Source organism: Silurus meridionalis, chromosome 5 (assembly GCF_014805685.1).
Source record: "Silurus meridionalis isolate SWU-2019-XX chromosome 5, ASM1480568v1, whole genome shotgun sequence".
Taxonomy (NCBI): domain Eukaryota; kingdom Metazoa; phylum Chordata; class Actinopteri; order Siluriformes; family Siluridae; genus Silurus; species Silurus meridionalis.
In genome coordinates, this window is record NC_060888.1 from 5,431,632 (window position 1) to 5,449,086 (window position 17,455).

General features: G+C 38.7%; 1 protein-coding gene across 2 annotated transcripts in view; it reads right to left on the minus strand.

The window, feature by feature from the left end:
• Positions 1-953: 953 nt before the first annotated feature.
• aff2 (AF4/FMR2 family, member 2) overlaps positions 954-17,455 on the minus strand; it is a 246,342-nt gene continuing 229,840 nt past the window's right edge. For both annotated transcript variants that reach the window (XM_046850110.1, XM_046850112.1), the window contains exons 15-21: positions 16,766-16,829; positions 14,875-15,011; positions 14,247-14,318; positions 8,057-8,150; positions 7,819-7,868; positions 4,998-5,230; positions 954-1,549 (exon numbers count right to left, since the gene is read on the minus strand). In XM_046850110.1, the coding sequence (XP_046706066.1) occupies positions 1,428-1,549; positions 4,998-5,230; positions 7,819-7,868; positions 8,057-8,150; positions 14,247-14,318; positions 14,875-15,011; positions 16,766-16,829 (772 nt within the window). In that variant the 3' untranslated portion in view covers positions 954-1,427. The remainder of the gene's footprint in view (positions 1,550-4,997; positions 5,231-7,818; positions 7,869-8,056; positions 8,151-14,246; positions 14,319-14,874; positions 15,012-16,765; positions 16,830-17,455) is intronic.

Genomic DNA, 17,455 nt, shown 5'->3' on the forward strand with positions numbered 1-17,455 from the left:
GTCGGACTATCTAATAACACTCTCTGTGAACATGCAAACATCGAATAGTCATATAGAACACAGTCATTATGGTACATATTGGAAAGAGCTGTTGAGTCAAGGAGGTGCTGCTTATTGTGTGTGTGTGTGTGTGTTTGTGTGTGTGTGTGTGTGTGTTTTCGGGGCTCACTGGAGAAGTCAACTCTAATCCTCGGACAATTTTTAAGCATGTGGTTCCCCTAACAATCCGATTTGGAACAAAGCCAGCGTGAGTGTTACATATAAATCATTATCGTGGCACCGTAAAGAGAGAGAGTGTATGTAATTGAAAAAAGGGGGGGGAAGGAAAAATCCACCCTGATGCATGTGACTTCTGATTTGCTGAGAGATTCTAAGGCTAATCTGTTAATCAATGCTACGTTTTTTCACGTGGGCACAATGCTAGCATGACCACAATGGCGTTTAACAGAAGGGAACTTTTTTTTTTAGAACAATCTCACAAAATTGAAAATAAACATTGGAGTGGAGAAATCAAGCTATATAATGAAGAGGTGGTAAGTTATGGCTTGTTAGCGAGCTTTGAGGTGTTGAGCGCACAGATTAGGAGTGGAGAAAAAATTATTGGTTGAATCCCTGGCACCATTAACTGCAGAAAATTGAACGGCTTTGTGGATAATGTAGCGCGGACCAAAAGAGTAAAGCCCCGCCGCATCACAGTCTTTAGAACGAAAGAAAATGTCTGTGGCACCAATATCTGCAGGAAGTTTAATAGCATTGTGGGTAATGATGGACAGACCAATGTGGGTCAGTCATGATGCTCAGGGTGGAGTTTTCCTCCAAAAGATGGATCTTTTTTTTTTTTTACTTTTCTAGAGTTTTTTGCTACTCCTTTACCCTCCCCCCCAGTCCTTCCCAATTGTTTTATAAAGCCATCGACATGTAATACAAAGAAACAATACTGACATAGAGAAGGATTGCACACGGGGCACCTGTCTGCCCCTCTTCTTTCACTTTATAGGAAATAATGTACACTGTACAAAAACGAGAGAGCAGATTCAAAAACAAACATACTGTCCCGTCTCAACCATCTGCCCCAGCGAGTCACATGACCTCCTGTGTGTGTCCTCTGCAACAGCTGCAAGCAGAAGTGTAGTTCTTTTTTTTGTTTGTTTTCTTCTATCCTGAACACACTGACAATTTTTGCAGTCTTTCACCAAGTGCTCAAGATCTCCAGGAAATCCAACGGCACCTCGAGTTCGACTCGTTCCTCAGCTGCGACTTGCGTAGGAGCAACTCTGAGACGGCAGTGCTGGTGGAAGGAGATGATGGAAGGAGTGGCAGGAGTGAGAGAACAAGAGAAGGAGAGCAACCGAAATAGAAAGAGAGACAAAGAGAGAGAAAGAGAGAGAGAAAGAAAGAGAGAGAGAGCACAGTGAAAAGCTCCAGCACTATAACAAATGGGCCTCAATGCGGAGCCAGTGCAGTCCTTGGCGAATGTAGCGCACCAGGTCTGTCATGCTGCTGTGCTGCGTCAGTGGTTCCATCACCGAGTCCAACTCCTGAAAAAACTCTGAAAAAACAACAAAAAAAAGGTTTAGATTTATTGACACCACTTGCAAATAGGTATAGAATTATACAAGTATATAAAACATAAAATGAATAAAAATGTTTTAAACAATTTTGAACTACACATTTTCATATAAACACAATATTTTACCCTCAAAAAGTGAATTTTTCAGGCATCTTTTCCCAAAAAAAGCTACATTTAATGATCATATTAAAAAACATTTAGTCTGAATACAGAATCAGAGACGTTCAAATAGAACAACTACTACTAAACCCAATGTTTTTAACCGTATAAAGTTTTAAATGAGGGGTTTTAAAATGATTGGCACCCATCCACAAAATGCTTCAGTCTTCTTTAACATAAACAACACTTTAACAATTCATAATTAGTAGAATGTTCAACATCCAAACAAGGTTAGAAATATGATTAGAAGACTTTATACCATACAGAACTCATAAAAACAATTTTTTATCTAAATATTTAAACATTGTAAAGTCAGCTTCGGCAAATAAAAGCTCCTCTATTTGTTCCATTTTTAACTGTTCCAGGTAAATATATATATATATATATATATATATATATATATATATAATTTTTCTTTAGTTTTTACTATCTAATACCTGAATAATACATATATTAGATATTTAATATCTATTACCTATCAATATGCTTTATAATATGTTTCAATATGTTTCAATTGTTTGATTGAAAAATTCAATGATTGGATGTTATATTTATTTGAGACAACACTTTCTCTTTTTGATTTGTGTATTTTGTCCACCACTGGCAAAAAAACACTAATATGAGAACTTTCCTATGGGAAGCAGAAGTCTTATAAAAGTTGTAAGTTGTGTAGGTTGAACATTCAAGATCTGATAATGTTTAATTAGTGTATTAATCAAATTTTTTCCAGTATTAACTATAAACGATATCAGTAAGCTATAAACATGGCTAGTCCTCTTGGCTGCGTGTGTCTGAGGTTGTAGTGCTATCATTTTGACATCATTTCTACCACAGGCTACATTCAACTGGCCCTAATTTACGACATAATGAAAGAAGAGAGTGAAGAGGAAAGAGCGAGGGAATGAGAGAGGGTCAGACTTGAGCCTTCAGAGCCAGAGAGACCTCACACGTGACATTTAGCAACTCTGTGCTTTTTAATTAGCCTTCTCTAGAGGAACAAGGGAGAGGAAATGACAGAGGAAGCCCTATCAAACCTGCAGAGCGATGAAGGCACGCTCTGTCTCCAGTGGTCCATATAAATGTTCCCTCACTGATAAGGCTAATGTGTGAAAAGGGGGCCAGTTCTCTTTTCAACCTCTGACAGATGTAGATAAGATGTAAAAGAAGACCAATCAGGCCTAATGAGCGAGTGGCATGCTGACGTGGGAAGTACGCCGATACTCTGCGGCTTGTCGAGGATGAATACAAGGCCCTTAACTGCATGACTAACAAAATGGATCGCAGGCTCCTTCACGCCAAAAGCTCTTCGGATAAAAGCGTCTGGAAAATGAATAAATGTCAAATTAATCCAGATGAATCGGAAAAAAATGAAAAACAAGAACCCTTTCTGCAAAGATATTTAAGACTTCATAAGAGTTCAACAATGTTTGCTTCAGAGAATCTGATCTGAATTTTGATGTTGGCAATTTAACACATTTTGCTTTAGAAACCAAGCAGAACTTATCTTTGTGCAATGGCAATGACGTGATTTTTCGGTTGCCAATTTGAATTCAAGTTTTTAGATGGCCTGGATTTTTCTTCTGATATCTGTCAGCAGGATACAATTTTCTTACTCACACTGGGCCAAACTTGTGTTAAACTAATACTCCTGCCTCACATAGATTCAAGATGCAGAAAAAGTGACCAAATCCCTGACAAAAGCTCTTGCAAAAAGTCTCTATGAATTTTGATCTAAAGCACATGCTCAGTAGAAATGCCAGTAGAACGCTAGTAGAAATGCTCTAGAAATTATGCCATTGTGGCAGCGGGCACGCGGAAGATCGAAAAAATTGATAGTCGAACCATCTGTATATATATATATATATATATATATATATATATATATATATATATATATATATATTCTTAAAATGTACTTACATATCCAAAGTACTATGATTTATTATTGTTATAATGTACTAGTATAATTTGGATCACAAATAAGACTCTTTGCTTCATGTGAAAAGACTCAAATGTTACAATCAGCACATCAATCTATTATTAGATTGATATTAATGAGTCTAAAACTGATCGATTTCTATTCAAACTATCATAAGCCCAAAACCTTCTTTTTAACAACTACAAAAATATTTGCACAAATAATGCCAGTGGTGTTGTAGCATGTTTGAGTCAGGAGTTTCTTCCATCATTTATTCCTCTCTTAATGTTCTGCTTGCTGTTGAACTGATGCTGAACTGTATGTTGGTGCTCAGTAGATACCATCAAGCGGCTCAAAACAGATCAAGCTCTGGCATTTTAACCCATGTAAAGCATATTAAAATGGAGCTGGCTTTGTCTACAGTGGCATTGCCATTAGAGGTCGACCGATTAATCAGCTCTGCCGATCAATCGGCATAGATAGTTTAAACTATTGGTTATCTGCAAAAGTCCATACCAATGTTTTTCTGGCTTCTGCGCTTCTGTCATTAGGAAAAAGGCTTCTAGAGGTGAATCACTGATGCCATTTGCTGTTTGTTTTTAAATGTGAGACTGCACGCTGCACAGAGAGCGCTATATTATGTTTATTATTTATATATTTATTAATTTCTATATTCATGTTTATTTAATTAAGCACATTTTCATGATTGTTTTTTATGTTTGTGATAAAGTTTAGTTCTATTTTACATGGAGTGTTATGTTTGTTTGTTTTTATCCAGCATCCAATTTTACAAATTATCGATTGATTAATCGATTAAAGACAAGTACGAGCTAACCTAGCTACAAAATCCACTATTGGTCGACATCAGCGTTTCAATTCATCCCAAAGGTGTTCAGTAGAGTTAAAGCTCTATAGTAGTGGATCTTCCACGCTAACCCATGTGAAGCATATCTTTATTGAGCATATGGAGCATTGTCAGGCTGAAACAGGTTTGGGTCTCCTAGTTTAAGTGAGGGGGTAAATTTCATGCTAGCACATCCAAAGTGTGCCTCTTTGCGGAAGAAAATGGCCAGAAAGTCAGATGTCCCCATAATTTTGTCAATATAGTGTATAATGGAGTGTCCAAACACCAATCTGCCTGTATATAAAAAGTAACCCGGAACTTTGTGAATAGATATGACCTAATCAAACCTTTGGATAACACGCTTCATTTAACTGTGGAAATACAAATTGTATACACCCTCATTTCCAGCTATGGGTTTATGATCCTAAAATCAGTATAATCAATGCATCACTGTCAACATGCATTCTGAGCGAAGAATCCTTGAGATATTTTGGCAGAGTTTGTACCTTGGCTCTCGTGAGCCAGCTTGTCGGCCGTGTCCCAGTGCTCGTAGCTGCGCAGAATGTTGTTGGTGATGTTGACGTGGCTGGCAGCCATGTGGTGGATGCGCTGCGGGATCGCCACACTGCCCGAAGACGAGGAAGAGGACGAGGAGGAAGATACCATTGCTCCAGTGTTACTGTTGACCGAGCTGATCGGGGAAGGACTCAGGGACATGGGAGATGGTGTTCCTGTAGTCCTGACAAATCAGAGATACATAAATACAACTTTATTATTCATAAACAATATTGCCTGTAAGTTTAGCATCCACCAGAAGTGCAATTAGTAGCAATTGTGCAAATTGAAAAGATGAATGTGCAAATATATGTATGGTATGTAATATAGAAGTGGATAAATGTACAGTAAATAAATAAAGGCTCTGACAGTAAAAAGTAAGTTAGTACAATAAGATTATGTATATATAAACAGACAAAGTGGTATCAAAGAGTTTCCAGACTAGTTTTGCAACACGCCAACAGATGGCAGCACAAGGCTGCATGCACAGTCACAGGGACAACCGTGATTTTATTTATTCTCAAAAATATTATAAGATTTACATTGAAGAAAGATTATATTTTTTTAGCAATTTAACTATAAACAAACAAACAAACAAACAAATAAATAAGTCTTTTCCTAGCTTAGCTGTTTCACATCATGCAAAATGGTATTAGCATTAACCCTGGAGTTTTTCTACCACACAGGCACAGCTCCACACACACACACACACACACACACACACACACACACACACACACACACACACACACACATCCATCTTCCAGTGCTTAAACCTAAACAATCAAGCCACGTTGCCTGTAATCCAGCGATAAATTGAACCGCACTCGCACCCTGCGGGGCTAAATTATGTTCGCTGTCAACAGCAAGGCCCATTCTTGGGGGCGGTGCAGGTTTTTACTCAAATAAACAGACCATCAGTGAGGAGAAGAGACAGCAGAGACAGCAGGAAGGAGAGAAAAGATTCATGATGGGTAAAGAAGGTAAACAAAGTGCAGACGTGAGAGCAGGGGAGTAGGTGTGTGTAAGAGAGAGTGTAAGATACAGTGTGTGTCTATGTGTGTAAGGGAGCTGGTGTTGATCAGCAGGTAGGGGGGGATTAGAAGGCTCTCTTTACTGGTATTGTAGCAGAGAAGGCTGAGGCCTCTGGCTGCCAGAGCTAATTGGGTTTGACAGGTGCGATGGCTGCAGAGCAGCAGGCCTGTGTAGTGTCCAGCCAGAGGCCAAGTCTCTCTTTTTTTGCTCACACACACACACACACACACACACACACACACACACACACACACACACACACACAGAGTCACCCCAGCCCACACCAAACATAAGGAGATAAAAGAGCTTAGCCTCTGTCTTTCTAGATTTCATCTTTGTTGTCTGAAATAAATCTACATTAATACTAGAGTCTCTTTGTTTTATGTTTTAATATACATTCTTCACTCACAGCTTTTGTTTCCTGTTCACAACCTTTATTGCTAACTGTTTATTATGTAAAGTATTTGAGTAAATGCACTTCCTGAGTGTATCTAAGAAATTTTTAGGCTACTTTCTAATTTTATTGAGTATCAACGATTTAAGCATCGTTCACTCTCCACTCAACTACATTTATGAATTAATATACACAGATCAGGCATAACTTTATAGGCACCAATCAGGTATAACATTATGACCACCTGCCTAATATTGTATTGCTCCCACTTTTGCTGCCAGTTCTGTACTCAACAGCCTCTGTTCTCTCCACACTCCTGACCCATCGAGCGTTAACAGCATTAACTTCTTCAGCAATAAAGGAGCTCATCTGTTAGTTTGGACTGGCCTTCCCTCCTCACGTGCATCAATGAACCTTGACCGCCCATGACCCTGTCGCTGGTTCACCACCACTCCAGTTCTTTGGTCCATTTTTGATAGATACTGACCACTGCACATTGGAAAAACCCTAAAAGAGATGCAGTTTCGGAGATTCTCTGACCCAGTCGTCCAGCCATCACAATCTGTCAACTCAAATCTTTGCTATTTTTCCTGCTTTTAACAAACAACTTTGAGGACAAAATGTGGACATTTACTGCCACCCACTAACAGGTACAATGATGAAGAGATAATCAGTGTTATTTACTTCACTGGTCATAATGTCATTGTTATGTTTGTATAATGTTGTGGTATACGTAATTCTTACGCCAAATTTCCTATTTTAATACCTGTTTTATCTGCTCTAACTTATTTATTCTGCAGAAGAGACAATATTGTTGTTGAAGAAGCTGTTCTGTTGATTTTGATCAGTGCTGACTTGTACAATTCGACTAGCATTTTAGGAAATCTAACCTCACGAATCAACTGTTTTTGGCTGTGTTGAGGACTAGTGCATCTTTGAACCTCAATCAATATGAGCCAAATGCTCAAGTACTGATAAACTCAGATACTCCATTAATTCCCATTAAATTTTTGAGGTTTATTAGAATAAAAAAACATGAATAAAAATAATCTATATAACTCTCTTAAATTTTTTTACTGTCATATACAGGGGCATTTCCATTGCCGGAAGCAGGATTGGGTCTAGTTAGCTGAAGTAAATTCGAAATGTAATCTTACTGGATAAAAAAATAAATAAATCTGGTGTCCCAATACTTTTGCCCATACAATGAATTTTCATTTGCTAAGATGACAGTTTTCTTGCATTACAAGATGACGTGTGATGAACAACAGCGATTAGCAAATAGAAAAAGATGAGGCTAGAGGTGAAAGGATGCTGGATGTATATATAGAGGAAGGACATACTTTCCATTGGAGCCCCACGGTGAAGGTGCTTGTGAACTTTTCGCTGAATTCTGTCAAGAAAAACAAAGACAATATTTATATAAACTGACGGAGCGTGTTCCAGCTCTCAAACACAATTAATCATTGCGACAAAATGCGCAGATAATGAACGATATTTGTGTAGACACTGTTAAAAACATATACTGCTGCAAATAAAGAACAACGGTGAGAGAATGCAGATCATGTGTAAGGTGTTCACCTTGAAGTACTCCATTAAGGAGCGTGAGTACTTCATCGCGTGATCCTTCTTCAGCTTGAACATCCGCAAGTACAACAGGGATAAACAGCGATTGCTGTGGAGAAGGAAAATGCGTGCAAAAAGGGTTTATATGAGAAAAAACCCACAACAGAGTAAACAAACACGAGTAAACGCTGGCAGGTTTCTTAAGAATGTTCTTGATAGGATGTGACTTTTCGAGACAGGTAAACAAACCATATCCTGGTGTGCATGGATGAGCGTGTTGGCTTGGACACAGCCAGTAGCGTCGAGGGACTGACCTTTCAGTCCAATGCTTGTGAGACACCAGATGCTTGGGACATATGCACCGCCCCATGAAACTGAACAAGCCCTCTGTCAATTCTAATAAGAACAGACTCCTCGGGTTCGAGCTTTAACACTGTGCACTCTTCGGACACTCGGATTTAGGTCAGGTTTCATAACAGACTGCCTCATTTCTTTTTATCCGTCATAACCAATACAGGCTCAATGGCATTTTGCGAAATCAGATGTACTTTTTATTTATGAGGATAAAAACTTAACTGGTCAAACATTTGAGAGAAATAAATGATGGCAGAAACTCCAGACTCGAACTCGCCACATCACACGTGACCTTATTTGCACAATTATACTGTAGTTGAAAAGGGGGGCTCATGATAAATTTAAAAGATATCAATCAATGACTAATTAATATCATTATTTTAATAGATTTAAATAGGATTAACATGGTGACATTCTTTTTGTTAACGTACACTGAGTTGATAAAGCATAAGTCTTGCGACAAAAATGTTAATAGGAACATTAGTTATAATAAATCATAGTACTTTGGATACTTAAGTAGATTTGAAGGCAAATACTTTTACTTAAGTAAAAGTGTAAAGTACTTTTACTGGAGTAATATTTTACTGAGTGTATCTTAATTTTAACTCACACACTCTACTGGGTGTGAAATTTGTCTTTTATCTCCTGGTCAAATTTGTCTTTTATCTCCAAAATTAAGAGAGAAAAAGCATTTTTTTGCTCATCATTGTGTTAAAATGGCATATCAATGAGAAATCCAACAGAGAAGTAGTCAGAACAGTGTAAAGTATCTATAAATGTTGGAGCTGAGTGGGGAAAAGACCTGATTCACATAGTTAGTAGCTTATGAGACCTTCATTTGGCAGATGCTCTTATTGAGAACAACTTACTTACATGTATATACCTTAGAAGTTACACTCACCCCCTTCTGATCAGTAGTCCAACATCATAACTGCTAAGCTACTGCTTATATTTCAATTCAATTCAATTCCGTTTTATTTGTAAAGTGCTTTTTACAATAGACTTTGTCCCAATGCAGACTTGCAGAGATAAAAAAGTTATAAAGTTGGAATGTATAAGTTAATGCCTATTAATCTGTTACTTTATCAATTACAGTTATTACTGTCGATCTGTACTTTTCAGCGCTTAAATGCAGAACTGTTTACACCAACTGTGGTCCTAGACCATTGCAGCAGATTATTAACATTAATGACAGTTTAAATCCATCCTCTTCTTAAATTGCTCAACTTCATGGATCTTTAAAATGCGATATTCAACGGAATGACAATGGAATCAGCATGCAAAATCTGTTCAAGAAGAGAGTACACATGAGGAGTCGAGAGAACTGGAGAGACTGAAGAACACCACCGCATTGCTCTCTATTTAGGTATAGATGAAGCAATCTCTAATGCCCAGTCGTACTCATACAGCGTTTTGGGTGATGAAAAAAAAGGCGAAATATCATAAATGTAATCAGATTTATCTGATATTTCCAGTATGAGGTTACAATGAAGCAAATCTAAGATTATTAAACCTATTTCAAGCCATTTGTACTTATTTCAACCTCGAAATAATTTTGTTCTATTGGCATAATGTTGCTCATTTTAATCATTCATTCCTAGAAAGCAGCAAATCGATTTCCCGATGGATTAAGGACAAACTTAAAAAGAGTAATGATGTCTCATTTTGGCTTGTTATTATTTTATAATGACTTTATAATTCAGCTAATATATTTCAGATAAACTATGTGGACAAAAGTATTGGGACATCTGGCTTGTCCAACCATATGTGGTTCTTCCTCAAACTGTTACCACAAAGTTGGAGTCACAAAATTTTGTGGAATGTCTCTTGGGTCAGTAGCATGGCCTTTACTTGAACTATCAGATCCAAACCTTTTCCAGCATGACAATGCATCTGTGCACAAAGCCAGAGAGAGAGAAGGTTGGGTGGTGTGGAGATTGTTAAGCAGGAAGTGGATAGGATTAGTAAGGAGGAAGTGAAAGCAGCAATTAACAGGATGAAGAGTGGAAAGTCGGTTGGACCAGATGATATACCGGTAGAAGCATGGAGATGTTTAGGAGAGATGGCAGTGAAGTTTTTAGGCAGATTGTTTAACAGGATTTTGGAAGGTGAGAGGATGCCTGAGGAATGGAGAAGGAGTGTGCTGGTACCGATCTTTAAGCATAAGGGAGATGTGCAGACCCGCAGTAACTACAGGGGTATAAAGTTGATCAGTCACACCATGAAGTTATGGGAAAGAGTAGTGGAAGCCAGGCTGAGAGAAGAGGTGAACATCTGTGAGCAGCAGTATGGTTTTATCCCGAGGAAGAGCACTACAGATGCTTTATTTGTTTTGAAAATGTTGATGGAGAAGTATAGAGAAAGACAGAAGGAGTTGCATTGTGTGTTTGTGGATTTAGAGAAAGCTTACGACAGGGTGCCGAGAGAGGAGTTGTGGTATTGTATGAGAAAGTCAGGTGTCAGAGAAGTGTGTGAGGGTGGTGCAGGACATGTATGAGGACAGTGTGACAGCAGTGAAGTGTTCAGTAGGAACCAGAGACTGGTTCAAGGTGAAGGTTGGACTGCATCAAGGATCAGCTCTGAGCCCTTTCCTGTTTGCAGTGGTGATGGTCAGGTTGAAGGACGAGGTCAGACAGGAGTCTCCCTGGACTGTGATGTTTGCGGATGATATTGTAATTTTTGTGGTGAGAGTAGGGAGCAGGTTGAGAAGAGCCTGGAGAGGTGGATGTATGCGCTGGAGAGAAGGGGAATGAAAGTCAGTAGGAGTAAGACGGATTACATGTGTGTGAATGGGAGGGGGGGCAGGGGAGTGGTGCGGTTGCAGGGAGAAGAGGTGGAGAAGGTGTTAGAGTGATAGAGTTCAGGTACCTGGGGTCAACAATGCAAAGTAATTAAGAGTGTGTTAGAGAACTGAATAAAATAGTGCAAGCAGGGTGGAGTGGGTGGAGAAGAGTGATAGCAGGAGTGATTTGTGATAGAAGAGTATCTGCAAGAGTAAAAGGGAAAGTTTAAAGGACTGTGGTGAGACCTGTGATGTTGTATGGTTTAGAGACAGTGGCATTGGGTAAAAGACAGGAGGTGGAGCTGGAGGTAGCAGAGCTGAAGATGTTGAGGTTTTTGTTGGGAGTAACGACAATGATAGGATTAGAAATGAGTTTATTAGAGGGACAGCGCATGTAGGAAGTTTTGAAGACAAGATGAGTGAGGCGAGATTGAGATGGTTTGGACATGTGCAGAGGAAGGACATGGGATATATCGGTAGGAGAACGCTGAGGATGGAGCCACCAGGAGGAAGGAAAAGAGGAAGGCCAAAGAGGAGGTTTATGGATGTGGTGAGGGAAGACTTGCAGGTGGTTGGTTTAAAAGAGGCGGATGTAGAGGACAGGGTGGTATGGAGACGGATGATCCGCTGTGGCGACCCCTAATGGGAGAAGCCAAAAAAAAAGAAGTAGAAGAAGTGAAGGATCCCGAGATTTTAACTCAACCATATTGAACGCCTTCGGGTGAATTGGAACGCTGACTGCACCCCAGGCTAAATGAGCTCAAGCACACTGCAAAATCTTTTAAACGTTTTCCCAGAAGAGTGAAGGTTATTGCTACAGCAAATAGGGACTAAATTGTGGAATGGGATGTTAAAAAATCACATACCAATATTATGGTCAGGTGTCCACAAACATTTGTCCATGTAGTGCAATTTCACTTGCTAAGATTTCATTACATAGCTGACCCATGCCAAGCATCACATTATCGATAAAATATTACTATAAAGTTGATCACGGTGGATTTTCTCTCACATATACACAATATTGACAAAAGTACCTGACTTTTCCAGCCATATGTGAAAAGTTGGAGGCAGAAAGTTGGAGGCACACAACTGGATCGGATGCCTTTCAATGCGAAAGCATGAAATTTTCCCTTCAGTTGAACTAGGGAACCCAAACATGTTTCAGCATGACCATGTCCATTTGCACAAAGCCAGCTCCATGAACATATGGCTTACATGGGTTAGAGTGAAAGATCTTGAGTGGCCTGCTATAGAGATCAAAACTTAACACTGTTAAACACCTTAGTTATAAATTGGAGCACTGACTGCACCACAGGCCTCCTCATCGTACATCAGTACCTGGCGTTAGTAATACCTTTATGACTAAATAAGTAGAAATCTCCACAACCACCTCCAAAATGTTATATAGTGGAACAACTTTTCAAAAGAGTGGAGACATTATAAGGAAAGAATTGTGAAAATGTTTTAATGGTACATTTAAAAAGCACATACTAATCTTAGGGCCAGATATCCACAAACCTTTGTCCATATAGTGTATATAGAAAATGTCTGAATGAAAATCCGTCTCTGAAATGTACCTGAGCGCTCACATTAAACCCGAAATGACTCTGATTATCAAAAGCACAAAGCTGGGAGCTCCGTATCAAACCATTTTTTTTACAGTCTCCCTGGTGTGAGCACAAATCCAACCTTGACATTCAACATAAACAAGTGTTGCTGATGTGACAGACAAATTGGCATGTGGATCGTCTTTTATCTGCCCTCGAGTACACATCCCCGCTGCAGCGGCACGGAAATCTTTCATTATCCGCTAACGGCTTAATGAAATACAAGAATAATGATCCGGTCTAAGCTGATTAAGTGCTTTAGCGGTGTTTTAAAGCTCCCAGATAGGACCGATTGTAGACGGGTGATGGCTGAGGGGAGATTTAGACAAAGTGGAGCAGCGGCAAAGTGCCACATCAGGCTGCTGATGGCTGGCAAGTTGTGTGGCTTTTGGGGCTTTTTTTTTTTTTATGCTGCCAGACAACAGGCTTTTCAAACACACTGTGGCATTTATTCAATGCTCATGATGACTGTATTAAAAAAGCAGAAAAGCCTGCTTCTTTGCATTAGAGTAATTGTAAAGCATAAGTAAGGAATAAAACGCAAAAATTGTGGGGTTAAAGGAAAATAATACACAACATGATTACTGCCATTACTCACACATTCATCACTTTCTTGTGGCGAAAATTTTTTCATTCACATCTACAAATTCCATACACTAGAGACTCTTTCTATGTTACTTCCTCACAGAAAACCTCCATATCCATGTTACTGTATACTGTTTACCTTGCAGCTGGTGTTAGTGTCAGAGCTGCTGCTGTAGAACATGAAATAAAACCCAGGAAATATTTTATATCTTATATCTATCTATCTTAAATAAGACTAATAAGAATTTAATAATATTGTGATATTGATTTTTTTTTCCACTTGATTCGAGGCATCTTTAATGTTGTATAGTTGAAGATTAGACTAGCACAGGTAAACTTTTTTCTAATCTTCTACTATCTGAACCTGTTCCCATGTTAGCCTCGGATTCCTGTGTTCCACTGAATGGATGATACTGTAAATCGTCACCGATAGCAACCGGCTATTGTCAAAAATCCATACCGATAGTTTTTCCGGGTTCCAGTCTGCTGTCATTACGAGAGCGGCCTCTAGAGGCGAGTCACTGACACCCCGTGTTGTTTGTTTTTACTCGAAGACTGCATGCTGCATGGAAAGCGTATATTTATTTCATTTGGCACCTTTTCATGAATCAGTACTGTTGTTTTAATTTTGAATTTTTGTAATAAAGTTCAGTACTATTTCACATGGAGTGGTATTCTTGTTTGTTTTTATACAGTAGCCATTTTAAAAGACTATTAGTTGATCAATTCTGGTAATCCAAATGCTTCTCTGCTCACTAAATAAATGAAGTGTACAGGTGTTCCTATAAAAAGTGGACAGTGAGTTTATGTGAAATCCACATGCACAAAGACAACAGATTGAGGTTTTGATGTAGAAAAAAAACCTTAAACTCACCACAGCACCGCTAATTTCTTCTCCGCCAGCGTGGCTGAGTGACTGGTGAAGTTCTTTAATCTCATTGCATACCTTAAATGATACAAAATAAAGCAACATAATGAGCAAAAGCGATGAGGCATCTATTACCGCTTTCGTTTCTTTCTTCCTATGGAGCGTCACTTAAATGAGCCTGCTGCTTGCAAATTTGGTAATGATTATAGAATGTAAAATTATCGAGATATCATGAAATGCTGATATAATGCATCCTCATTTTATGGCTGTTTATAGTATATCCAATTCTTCTGTGTGTGTGTGTGTGTGTGTGTGTGTGTGTACAACCACACACGGTTTCCTCTAAGCTCCGATTTCAATCACCGCCAACTGATTTGCCGAGTGCGCTGATGAGCTTTGAGGTCCATCTATTTTCATTCACGGTGACATTAATAAAACAAGGGCTGCTAATTGCACTGCTTGTAACACAGAGTTGCCTTGCGGTGGCCCTAATGGCAATCATCGCTTTTATTTTAATCACGGCAGGTAGGGCGGCCGTGCCGGAGGGCAGGAGAAAAAAAGAGAGTGAGAGAGAGAGAGAATGAGAGAAACAGAGAAAGAGAGAAATGGGAAGCTGGCTTTTGGCAGTGCTGACCTAATGAGCTCCACAGTTTCCGAGTACATGGTGTACGGCGACTTGGCTTCTAACGGGTCTCGTTCCATGGCATTGCCGCACTCGATGAAGGAGAGCGCGCCGTCTGCATAATTGACAGCTTTGCCAAACTTCTCCATCTGTATAGCGGGAGAAAAAAAGGAGACAGCAATCAAGTGTGAGAAGACAGATGATAGGAACAAAAAGTCTTTCACTCTATGAAGATGTCCAGAAAGCAACTGGTTTTAAAAATAGTTTTGGATATTGGGCCTCGTTTATCAAGATAGATACTAATTCAAAATATACCAAATATACAAATAGTATTTACATTTATTTACACAAGAAATCAAGAAAATACTATAAGTTCATGACAAATTTGTTTCGAACGAACATGTATGCCTGAAAAGTCCAACTACTGATCGGATTCAGATTCTATAATTGGCTTTGCTTATTTATTTCCATTACACAGGTGTGCCAGACCTTCTCAGTGTAAATGATGTTTGACAGAAAACAGACTTAACAGTCTCTCAGTGTGCTGGATTTGACGTCCATCACCTTGAAAACCGAATTTACCTTTACTGTAGTTTGTTTCCATATTGCATGCTGCGAAATAATACATTTGTAATGCAGATATGACCTAAAATAACATTCCCCTTTCCCTCTAAAAAAATGCCTTGAACATTCAGTTTACTGTGAGCTTTACAGGTTTTCTGTGTTATATGCGAATAAGACTCCATCTGTGGATTATTGATATTCATTCAAAATTTTCACTTCAATTAAAAATGCTTGAAATTTCGTCAGATCTAATAAAAAGCATACAACCTTTACACACGTGGAAACGTGTGTACGTGTGTGTGTGTATAAATTATGTGTGACCCCGGATAGTTGATGATTCAAAGCTTTGATAGGAGGAGCCTTGTGCTGAATGTCTGATTTCACATACAACTAATTTTCTTCCAATATGTTAATATAGAGCCTATTACGATAATTCTGTAAAAAAAGATGTAAAAAGAAAGAAGATCTTAATAAATATTTTTAAGGTGCGTGAATAAATCCAACCCCCCTGCGAAGGTTATAAGCATCACTTTCCGTAATCGACAAAGGAGCATCTTGGTTAAAATATTTAACAATGTCTGGGATATTATATTAATATTATTATATTAATATCTATATAATAATATCTAGTCCCTATCAGCTGTACAATATGTTACCCTTTTACATTTGATGCCATGGTTACTTATAACGCAAGTTTCCATTCATCAAAAAAATCAATTGTGCTAACCACTGCAGCCCGAGGAAACACAATTCCTAATCCATAGTTCGTGCACGGGAACAGCATAAAACAGATTTACTGACCACTTGTCTAAGCAGGCACCCCTTGAACAGGTTCCATCCATTTTAAAATAAAACCCTTTAATATGAGCCAGACCGCAGCCCGCGATTCATTACATCCTGGCAATTACACTACGGCAACATGGGCAATCAATTCCCTTTACTGTGTATTCATGACCGGGGTTTTTATATCAGCCCTATGATTTACAACAGACTGGATGTAACTTTCTATAAAGGACAACACTAAGATATAATTGCTGGAAGTGGATTATTAGGGCTGCGACAGGCTGGTTAGTAAATCATGATCCTCTTCTTTGAAGTCCTTTAAGAGAGCTCTTTTTTGAGAGTCTTCAGTAAAGGTCTTACCTCTGGAATGTTCTTTTTTTTGTTACTGTCACTGCTTCTCTGCTTGCAATTAAAAGCAGCAATTAAAACTGACAAGGAGGTGCACGTCTGTCCTCCTTCTCTTACGCCATTCCTAATAGTCTATCCGGATGTATTTGACAGATGGGTTGACTTGCGTTGAATTTGTTGCAAAACACAAAAGAAAGGCCGAGCTTACCAGCGCATCAGCTTTGTGCTTTAGTTTCTTGGCTTCCTGCATGTAGTAGTCCGCATTGTGAACACTGTGGAAGAGGATATATATCACGTTTGATCAATAAAAGACATGTGCACAAAGTAAGATCCTTTCCCTCTGACCAAACACCAACCAACGAAGACATGTATGAAGAATCAAAGTGGAATGAACCTCCCCTGAATGTCTACACAATTAAATCTTCCAATGAAGATCGAACTCCTTCCCTTTATTAAGCATGAAATCACCTTTCATTACCGTACTGCCTTGTTTTAGCTTTGTCCCACTCTTAAACCATGACCCTGTGATTGTAAAACCATATTTGCTACTCCATCAAAAATATAAACGTGAACATACTTAGAATTAAAACTACTTTTTAATGTATTTATACTTTACATTTATAGCATTTGGCAGACGCCTTTATATAAAGCAACTTACAATAATTTTTTTATACAGCCTGAGCAGTTAAGGGTTACGGGTCTTGCCCAAGAACCCAGCAGTGCAGCTTTTAGTGCTACAGGGATTTGAACTTAAGACCTTCCGATCAAAAGTCCAACACGATAACCACTGAGCTACCACTGCTCCTTGCTACTTTGAAGTCGAAATTTACTGTAAATAGGTTTATTTATGCTTTTCTAACAATACTGTGTTACTTTAAGATATTCAATGGTAGAGTTC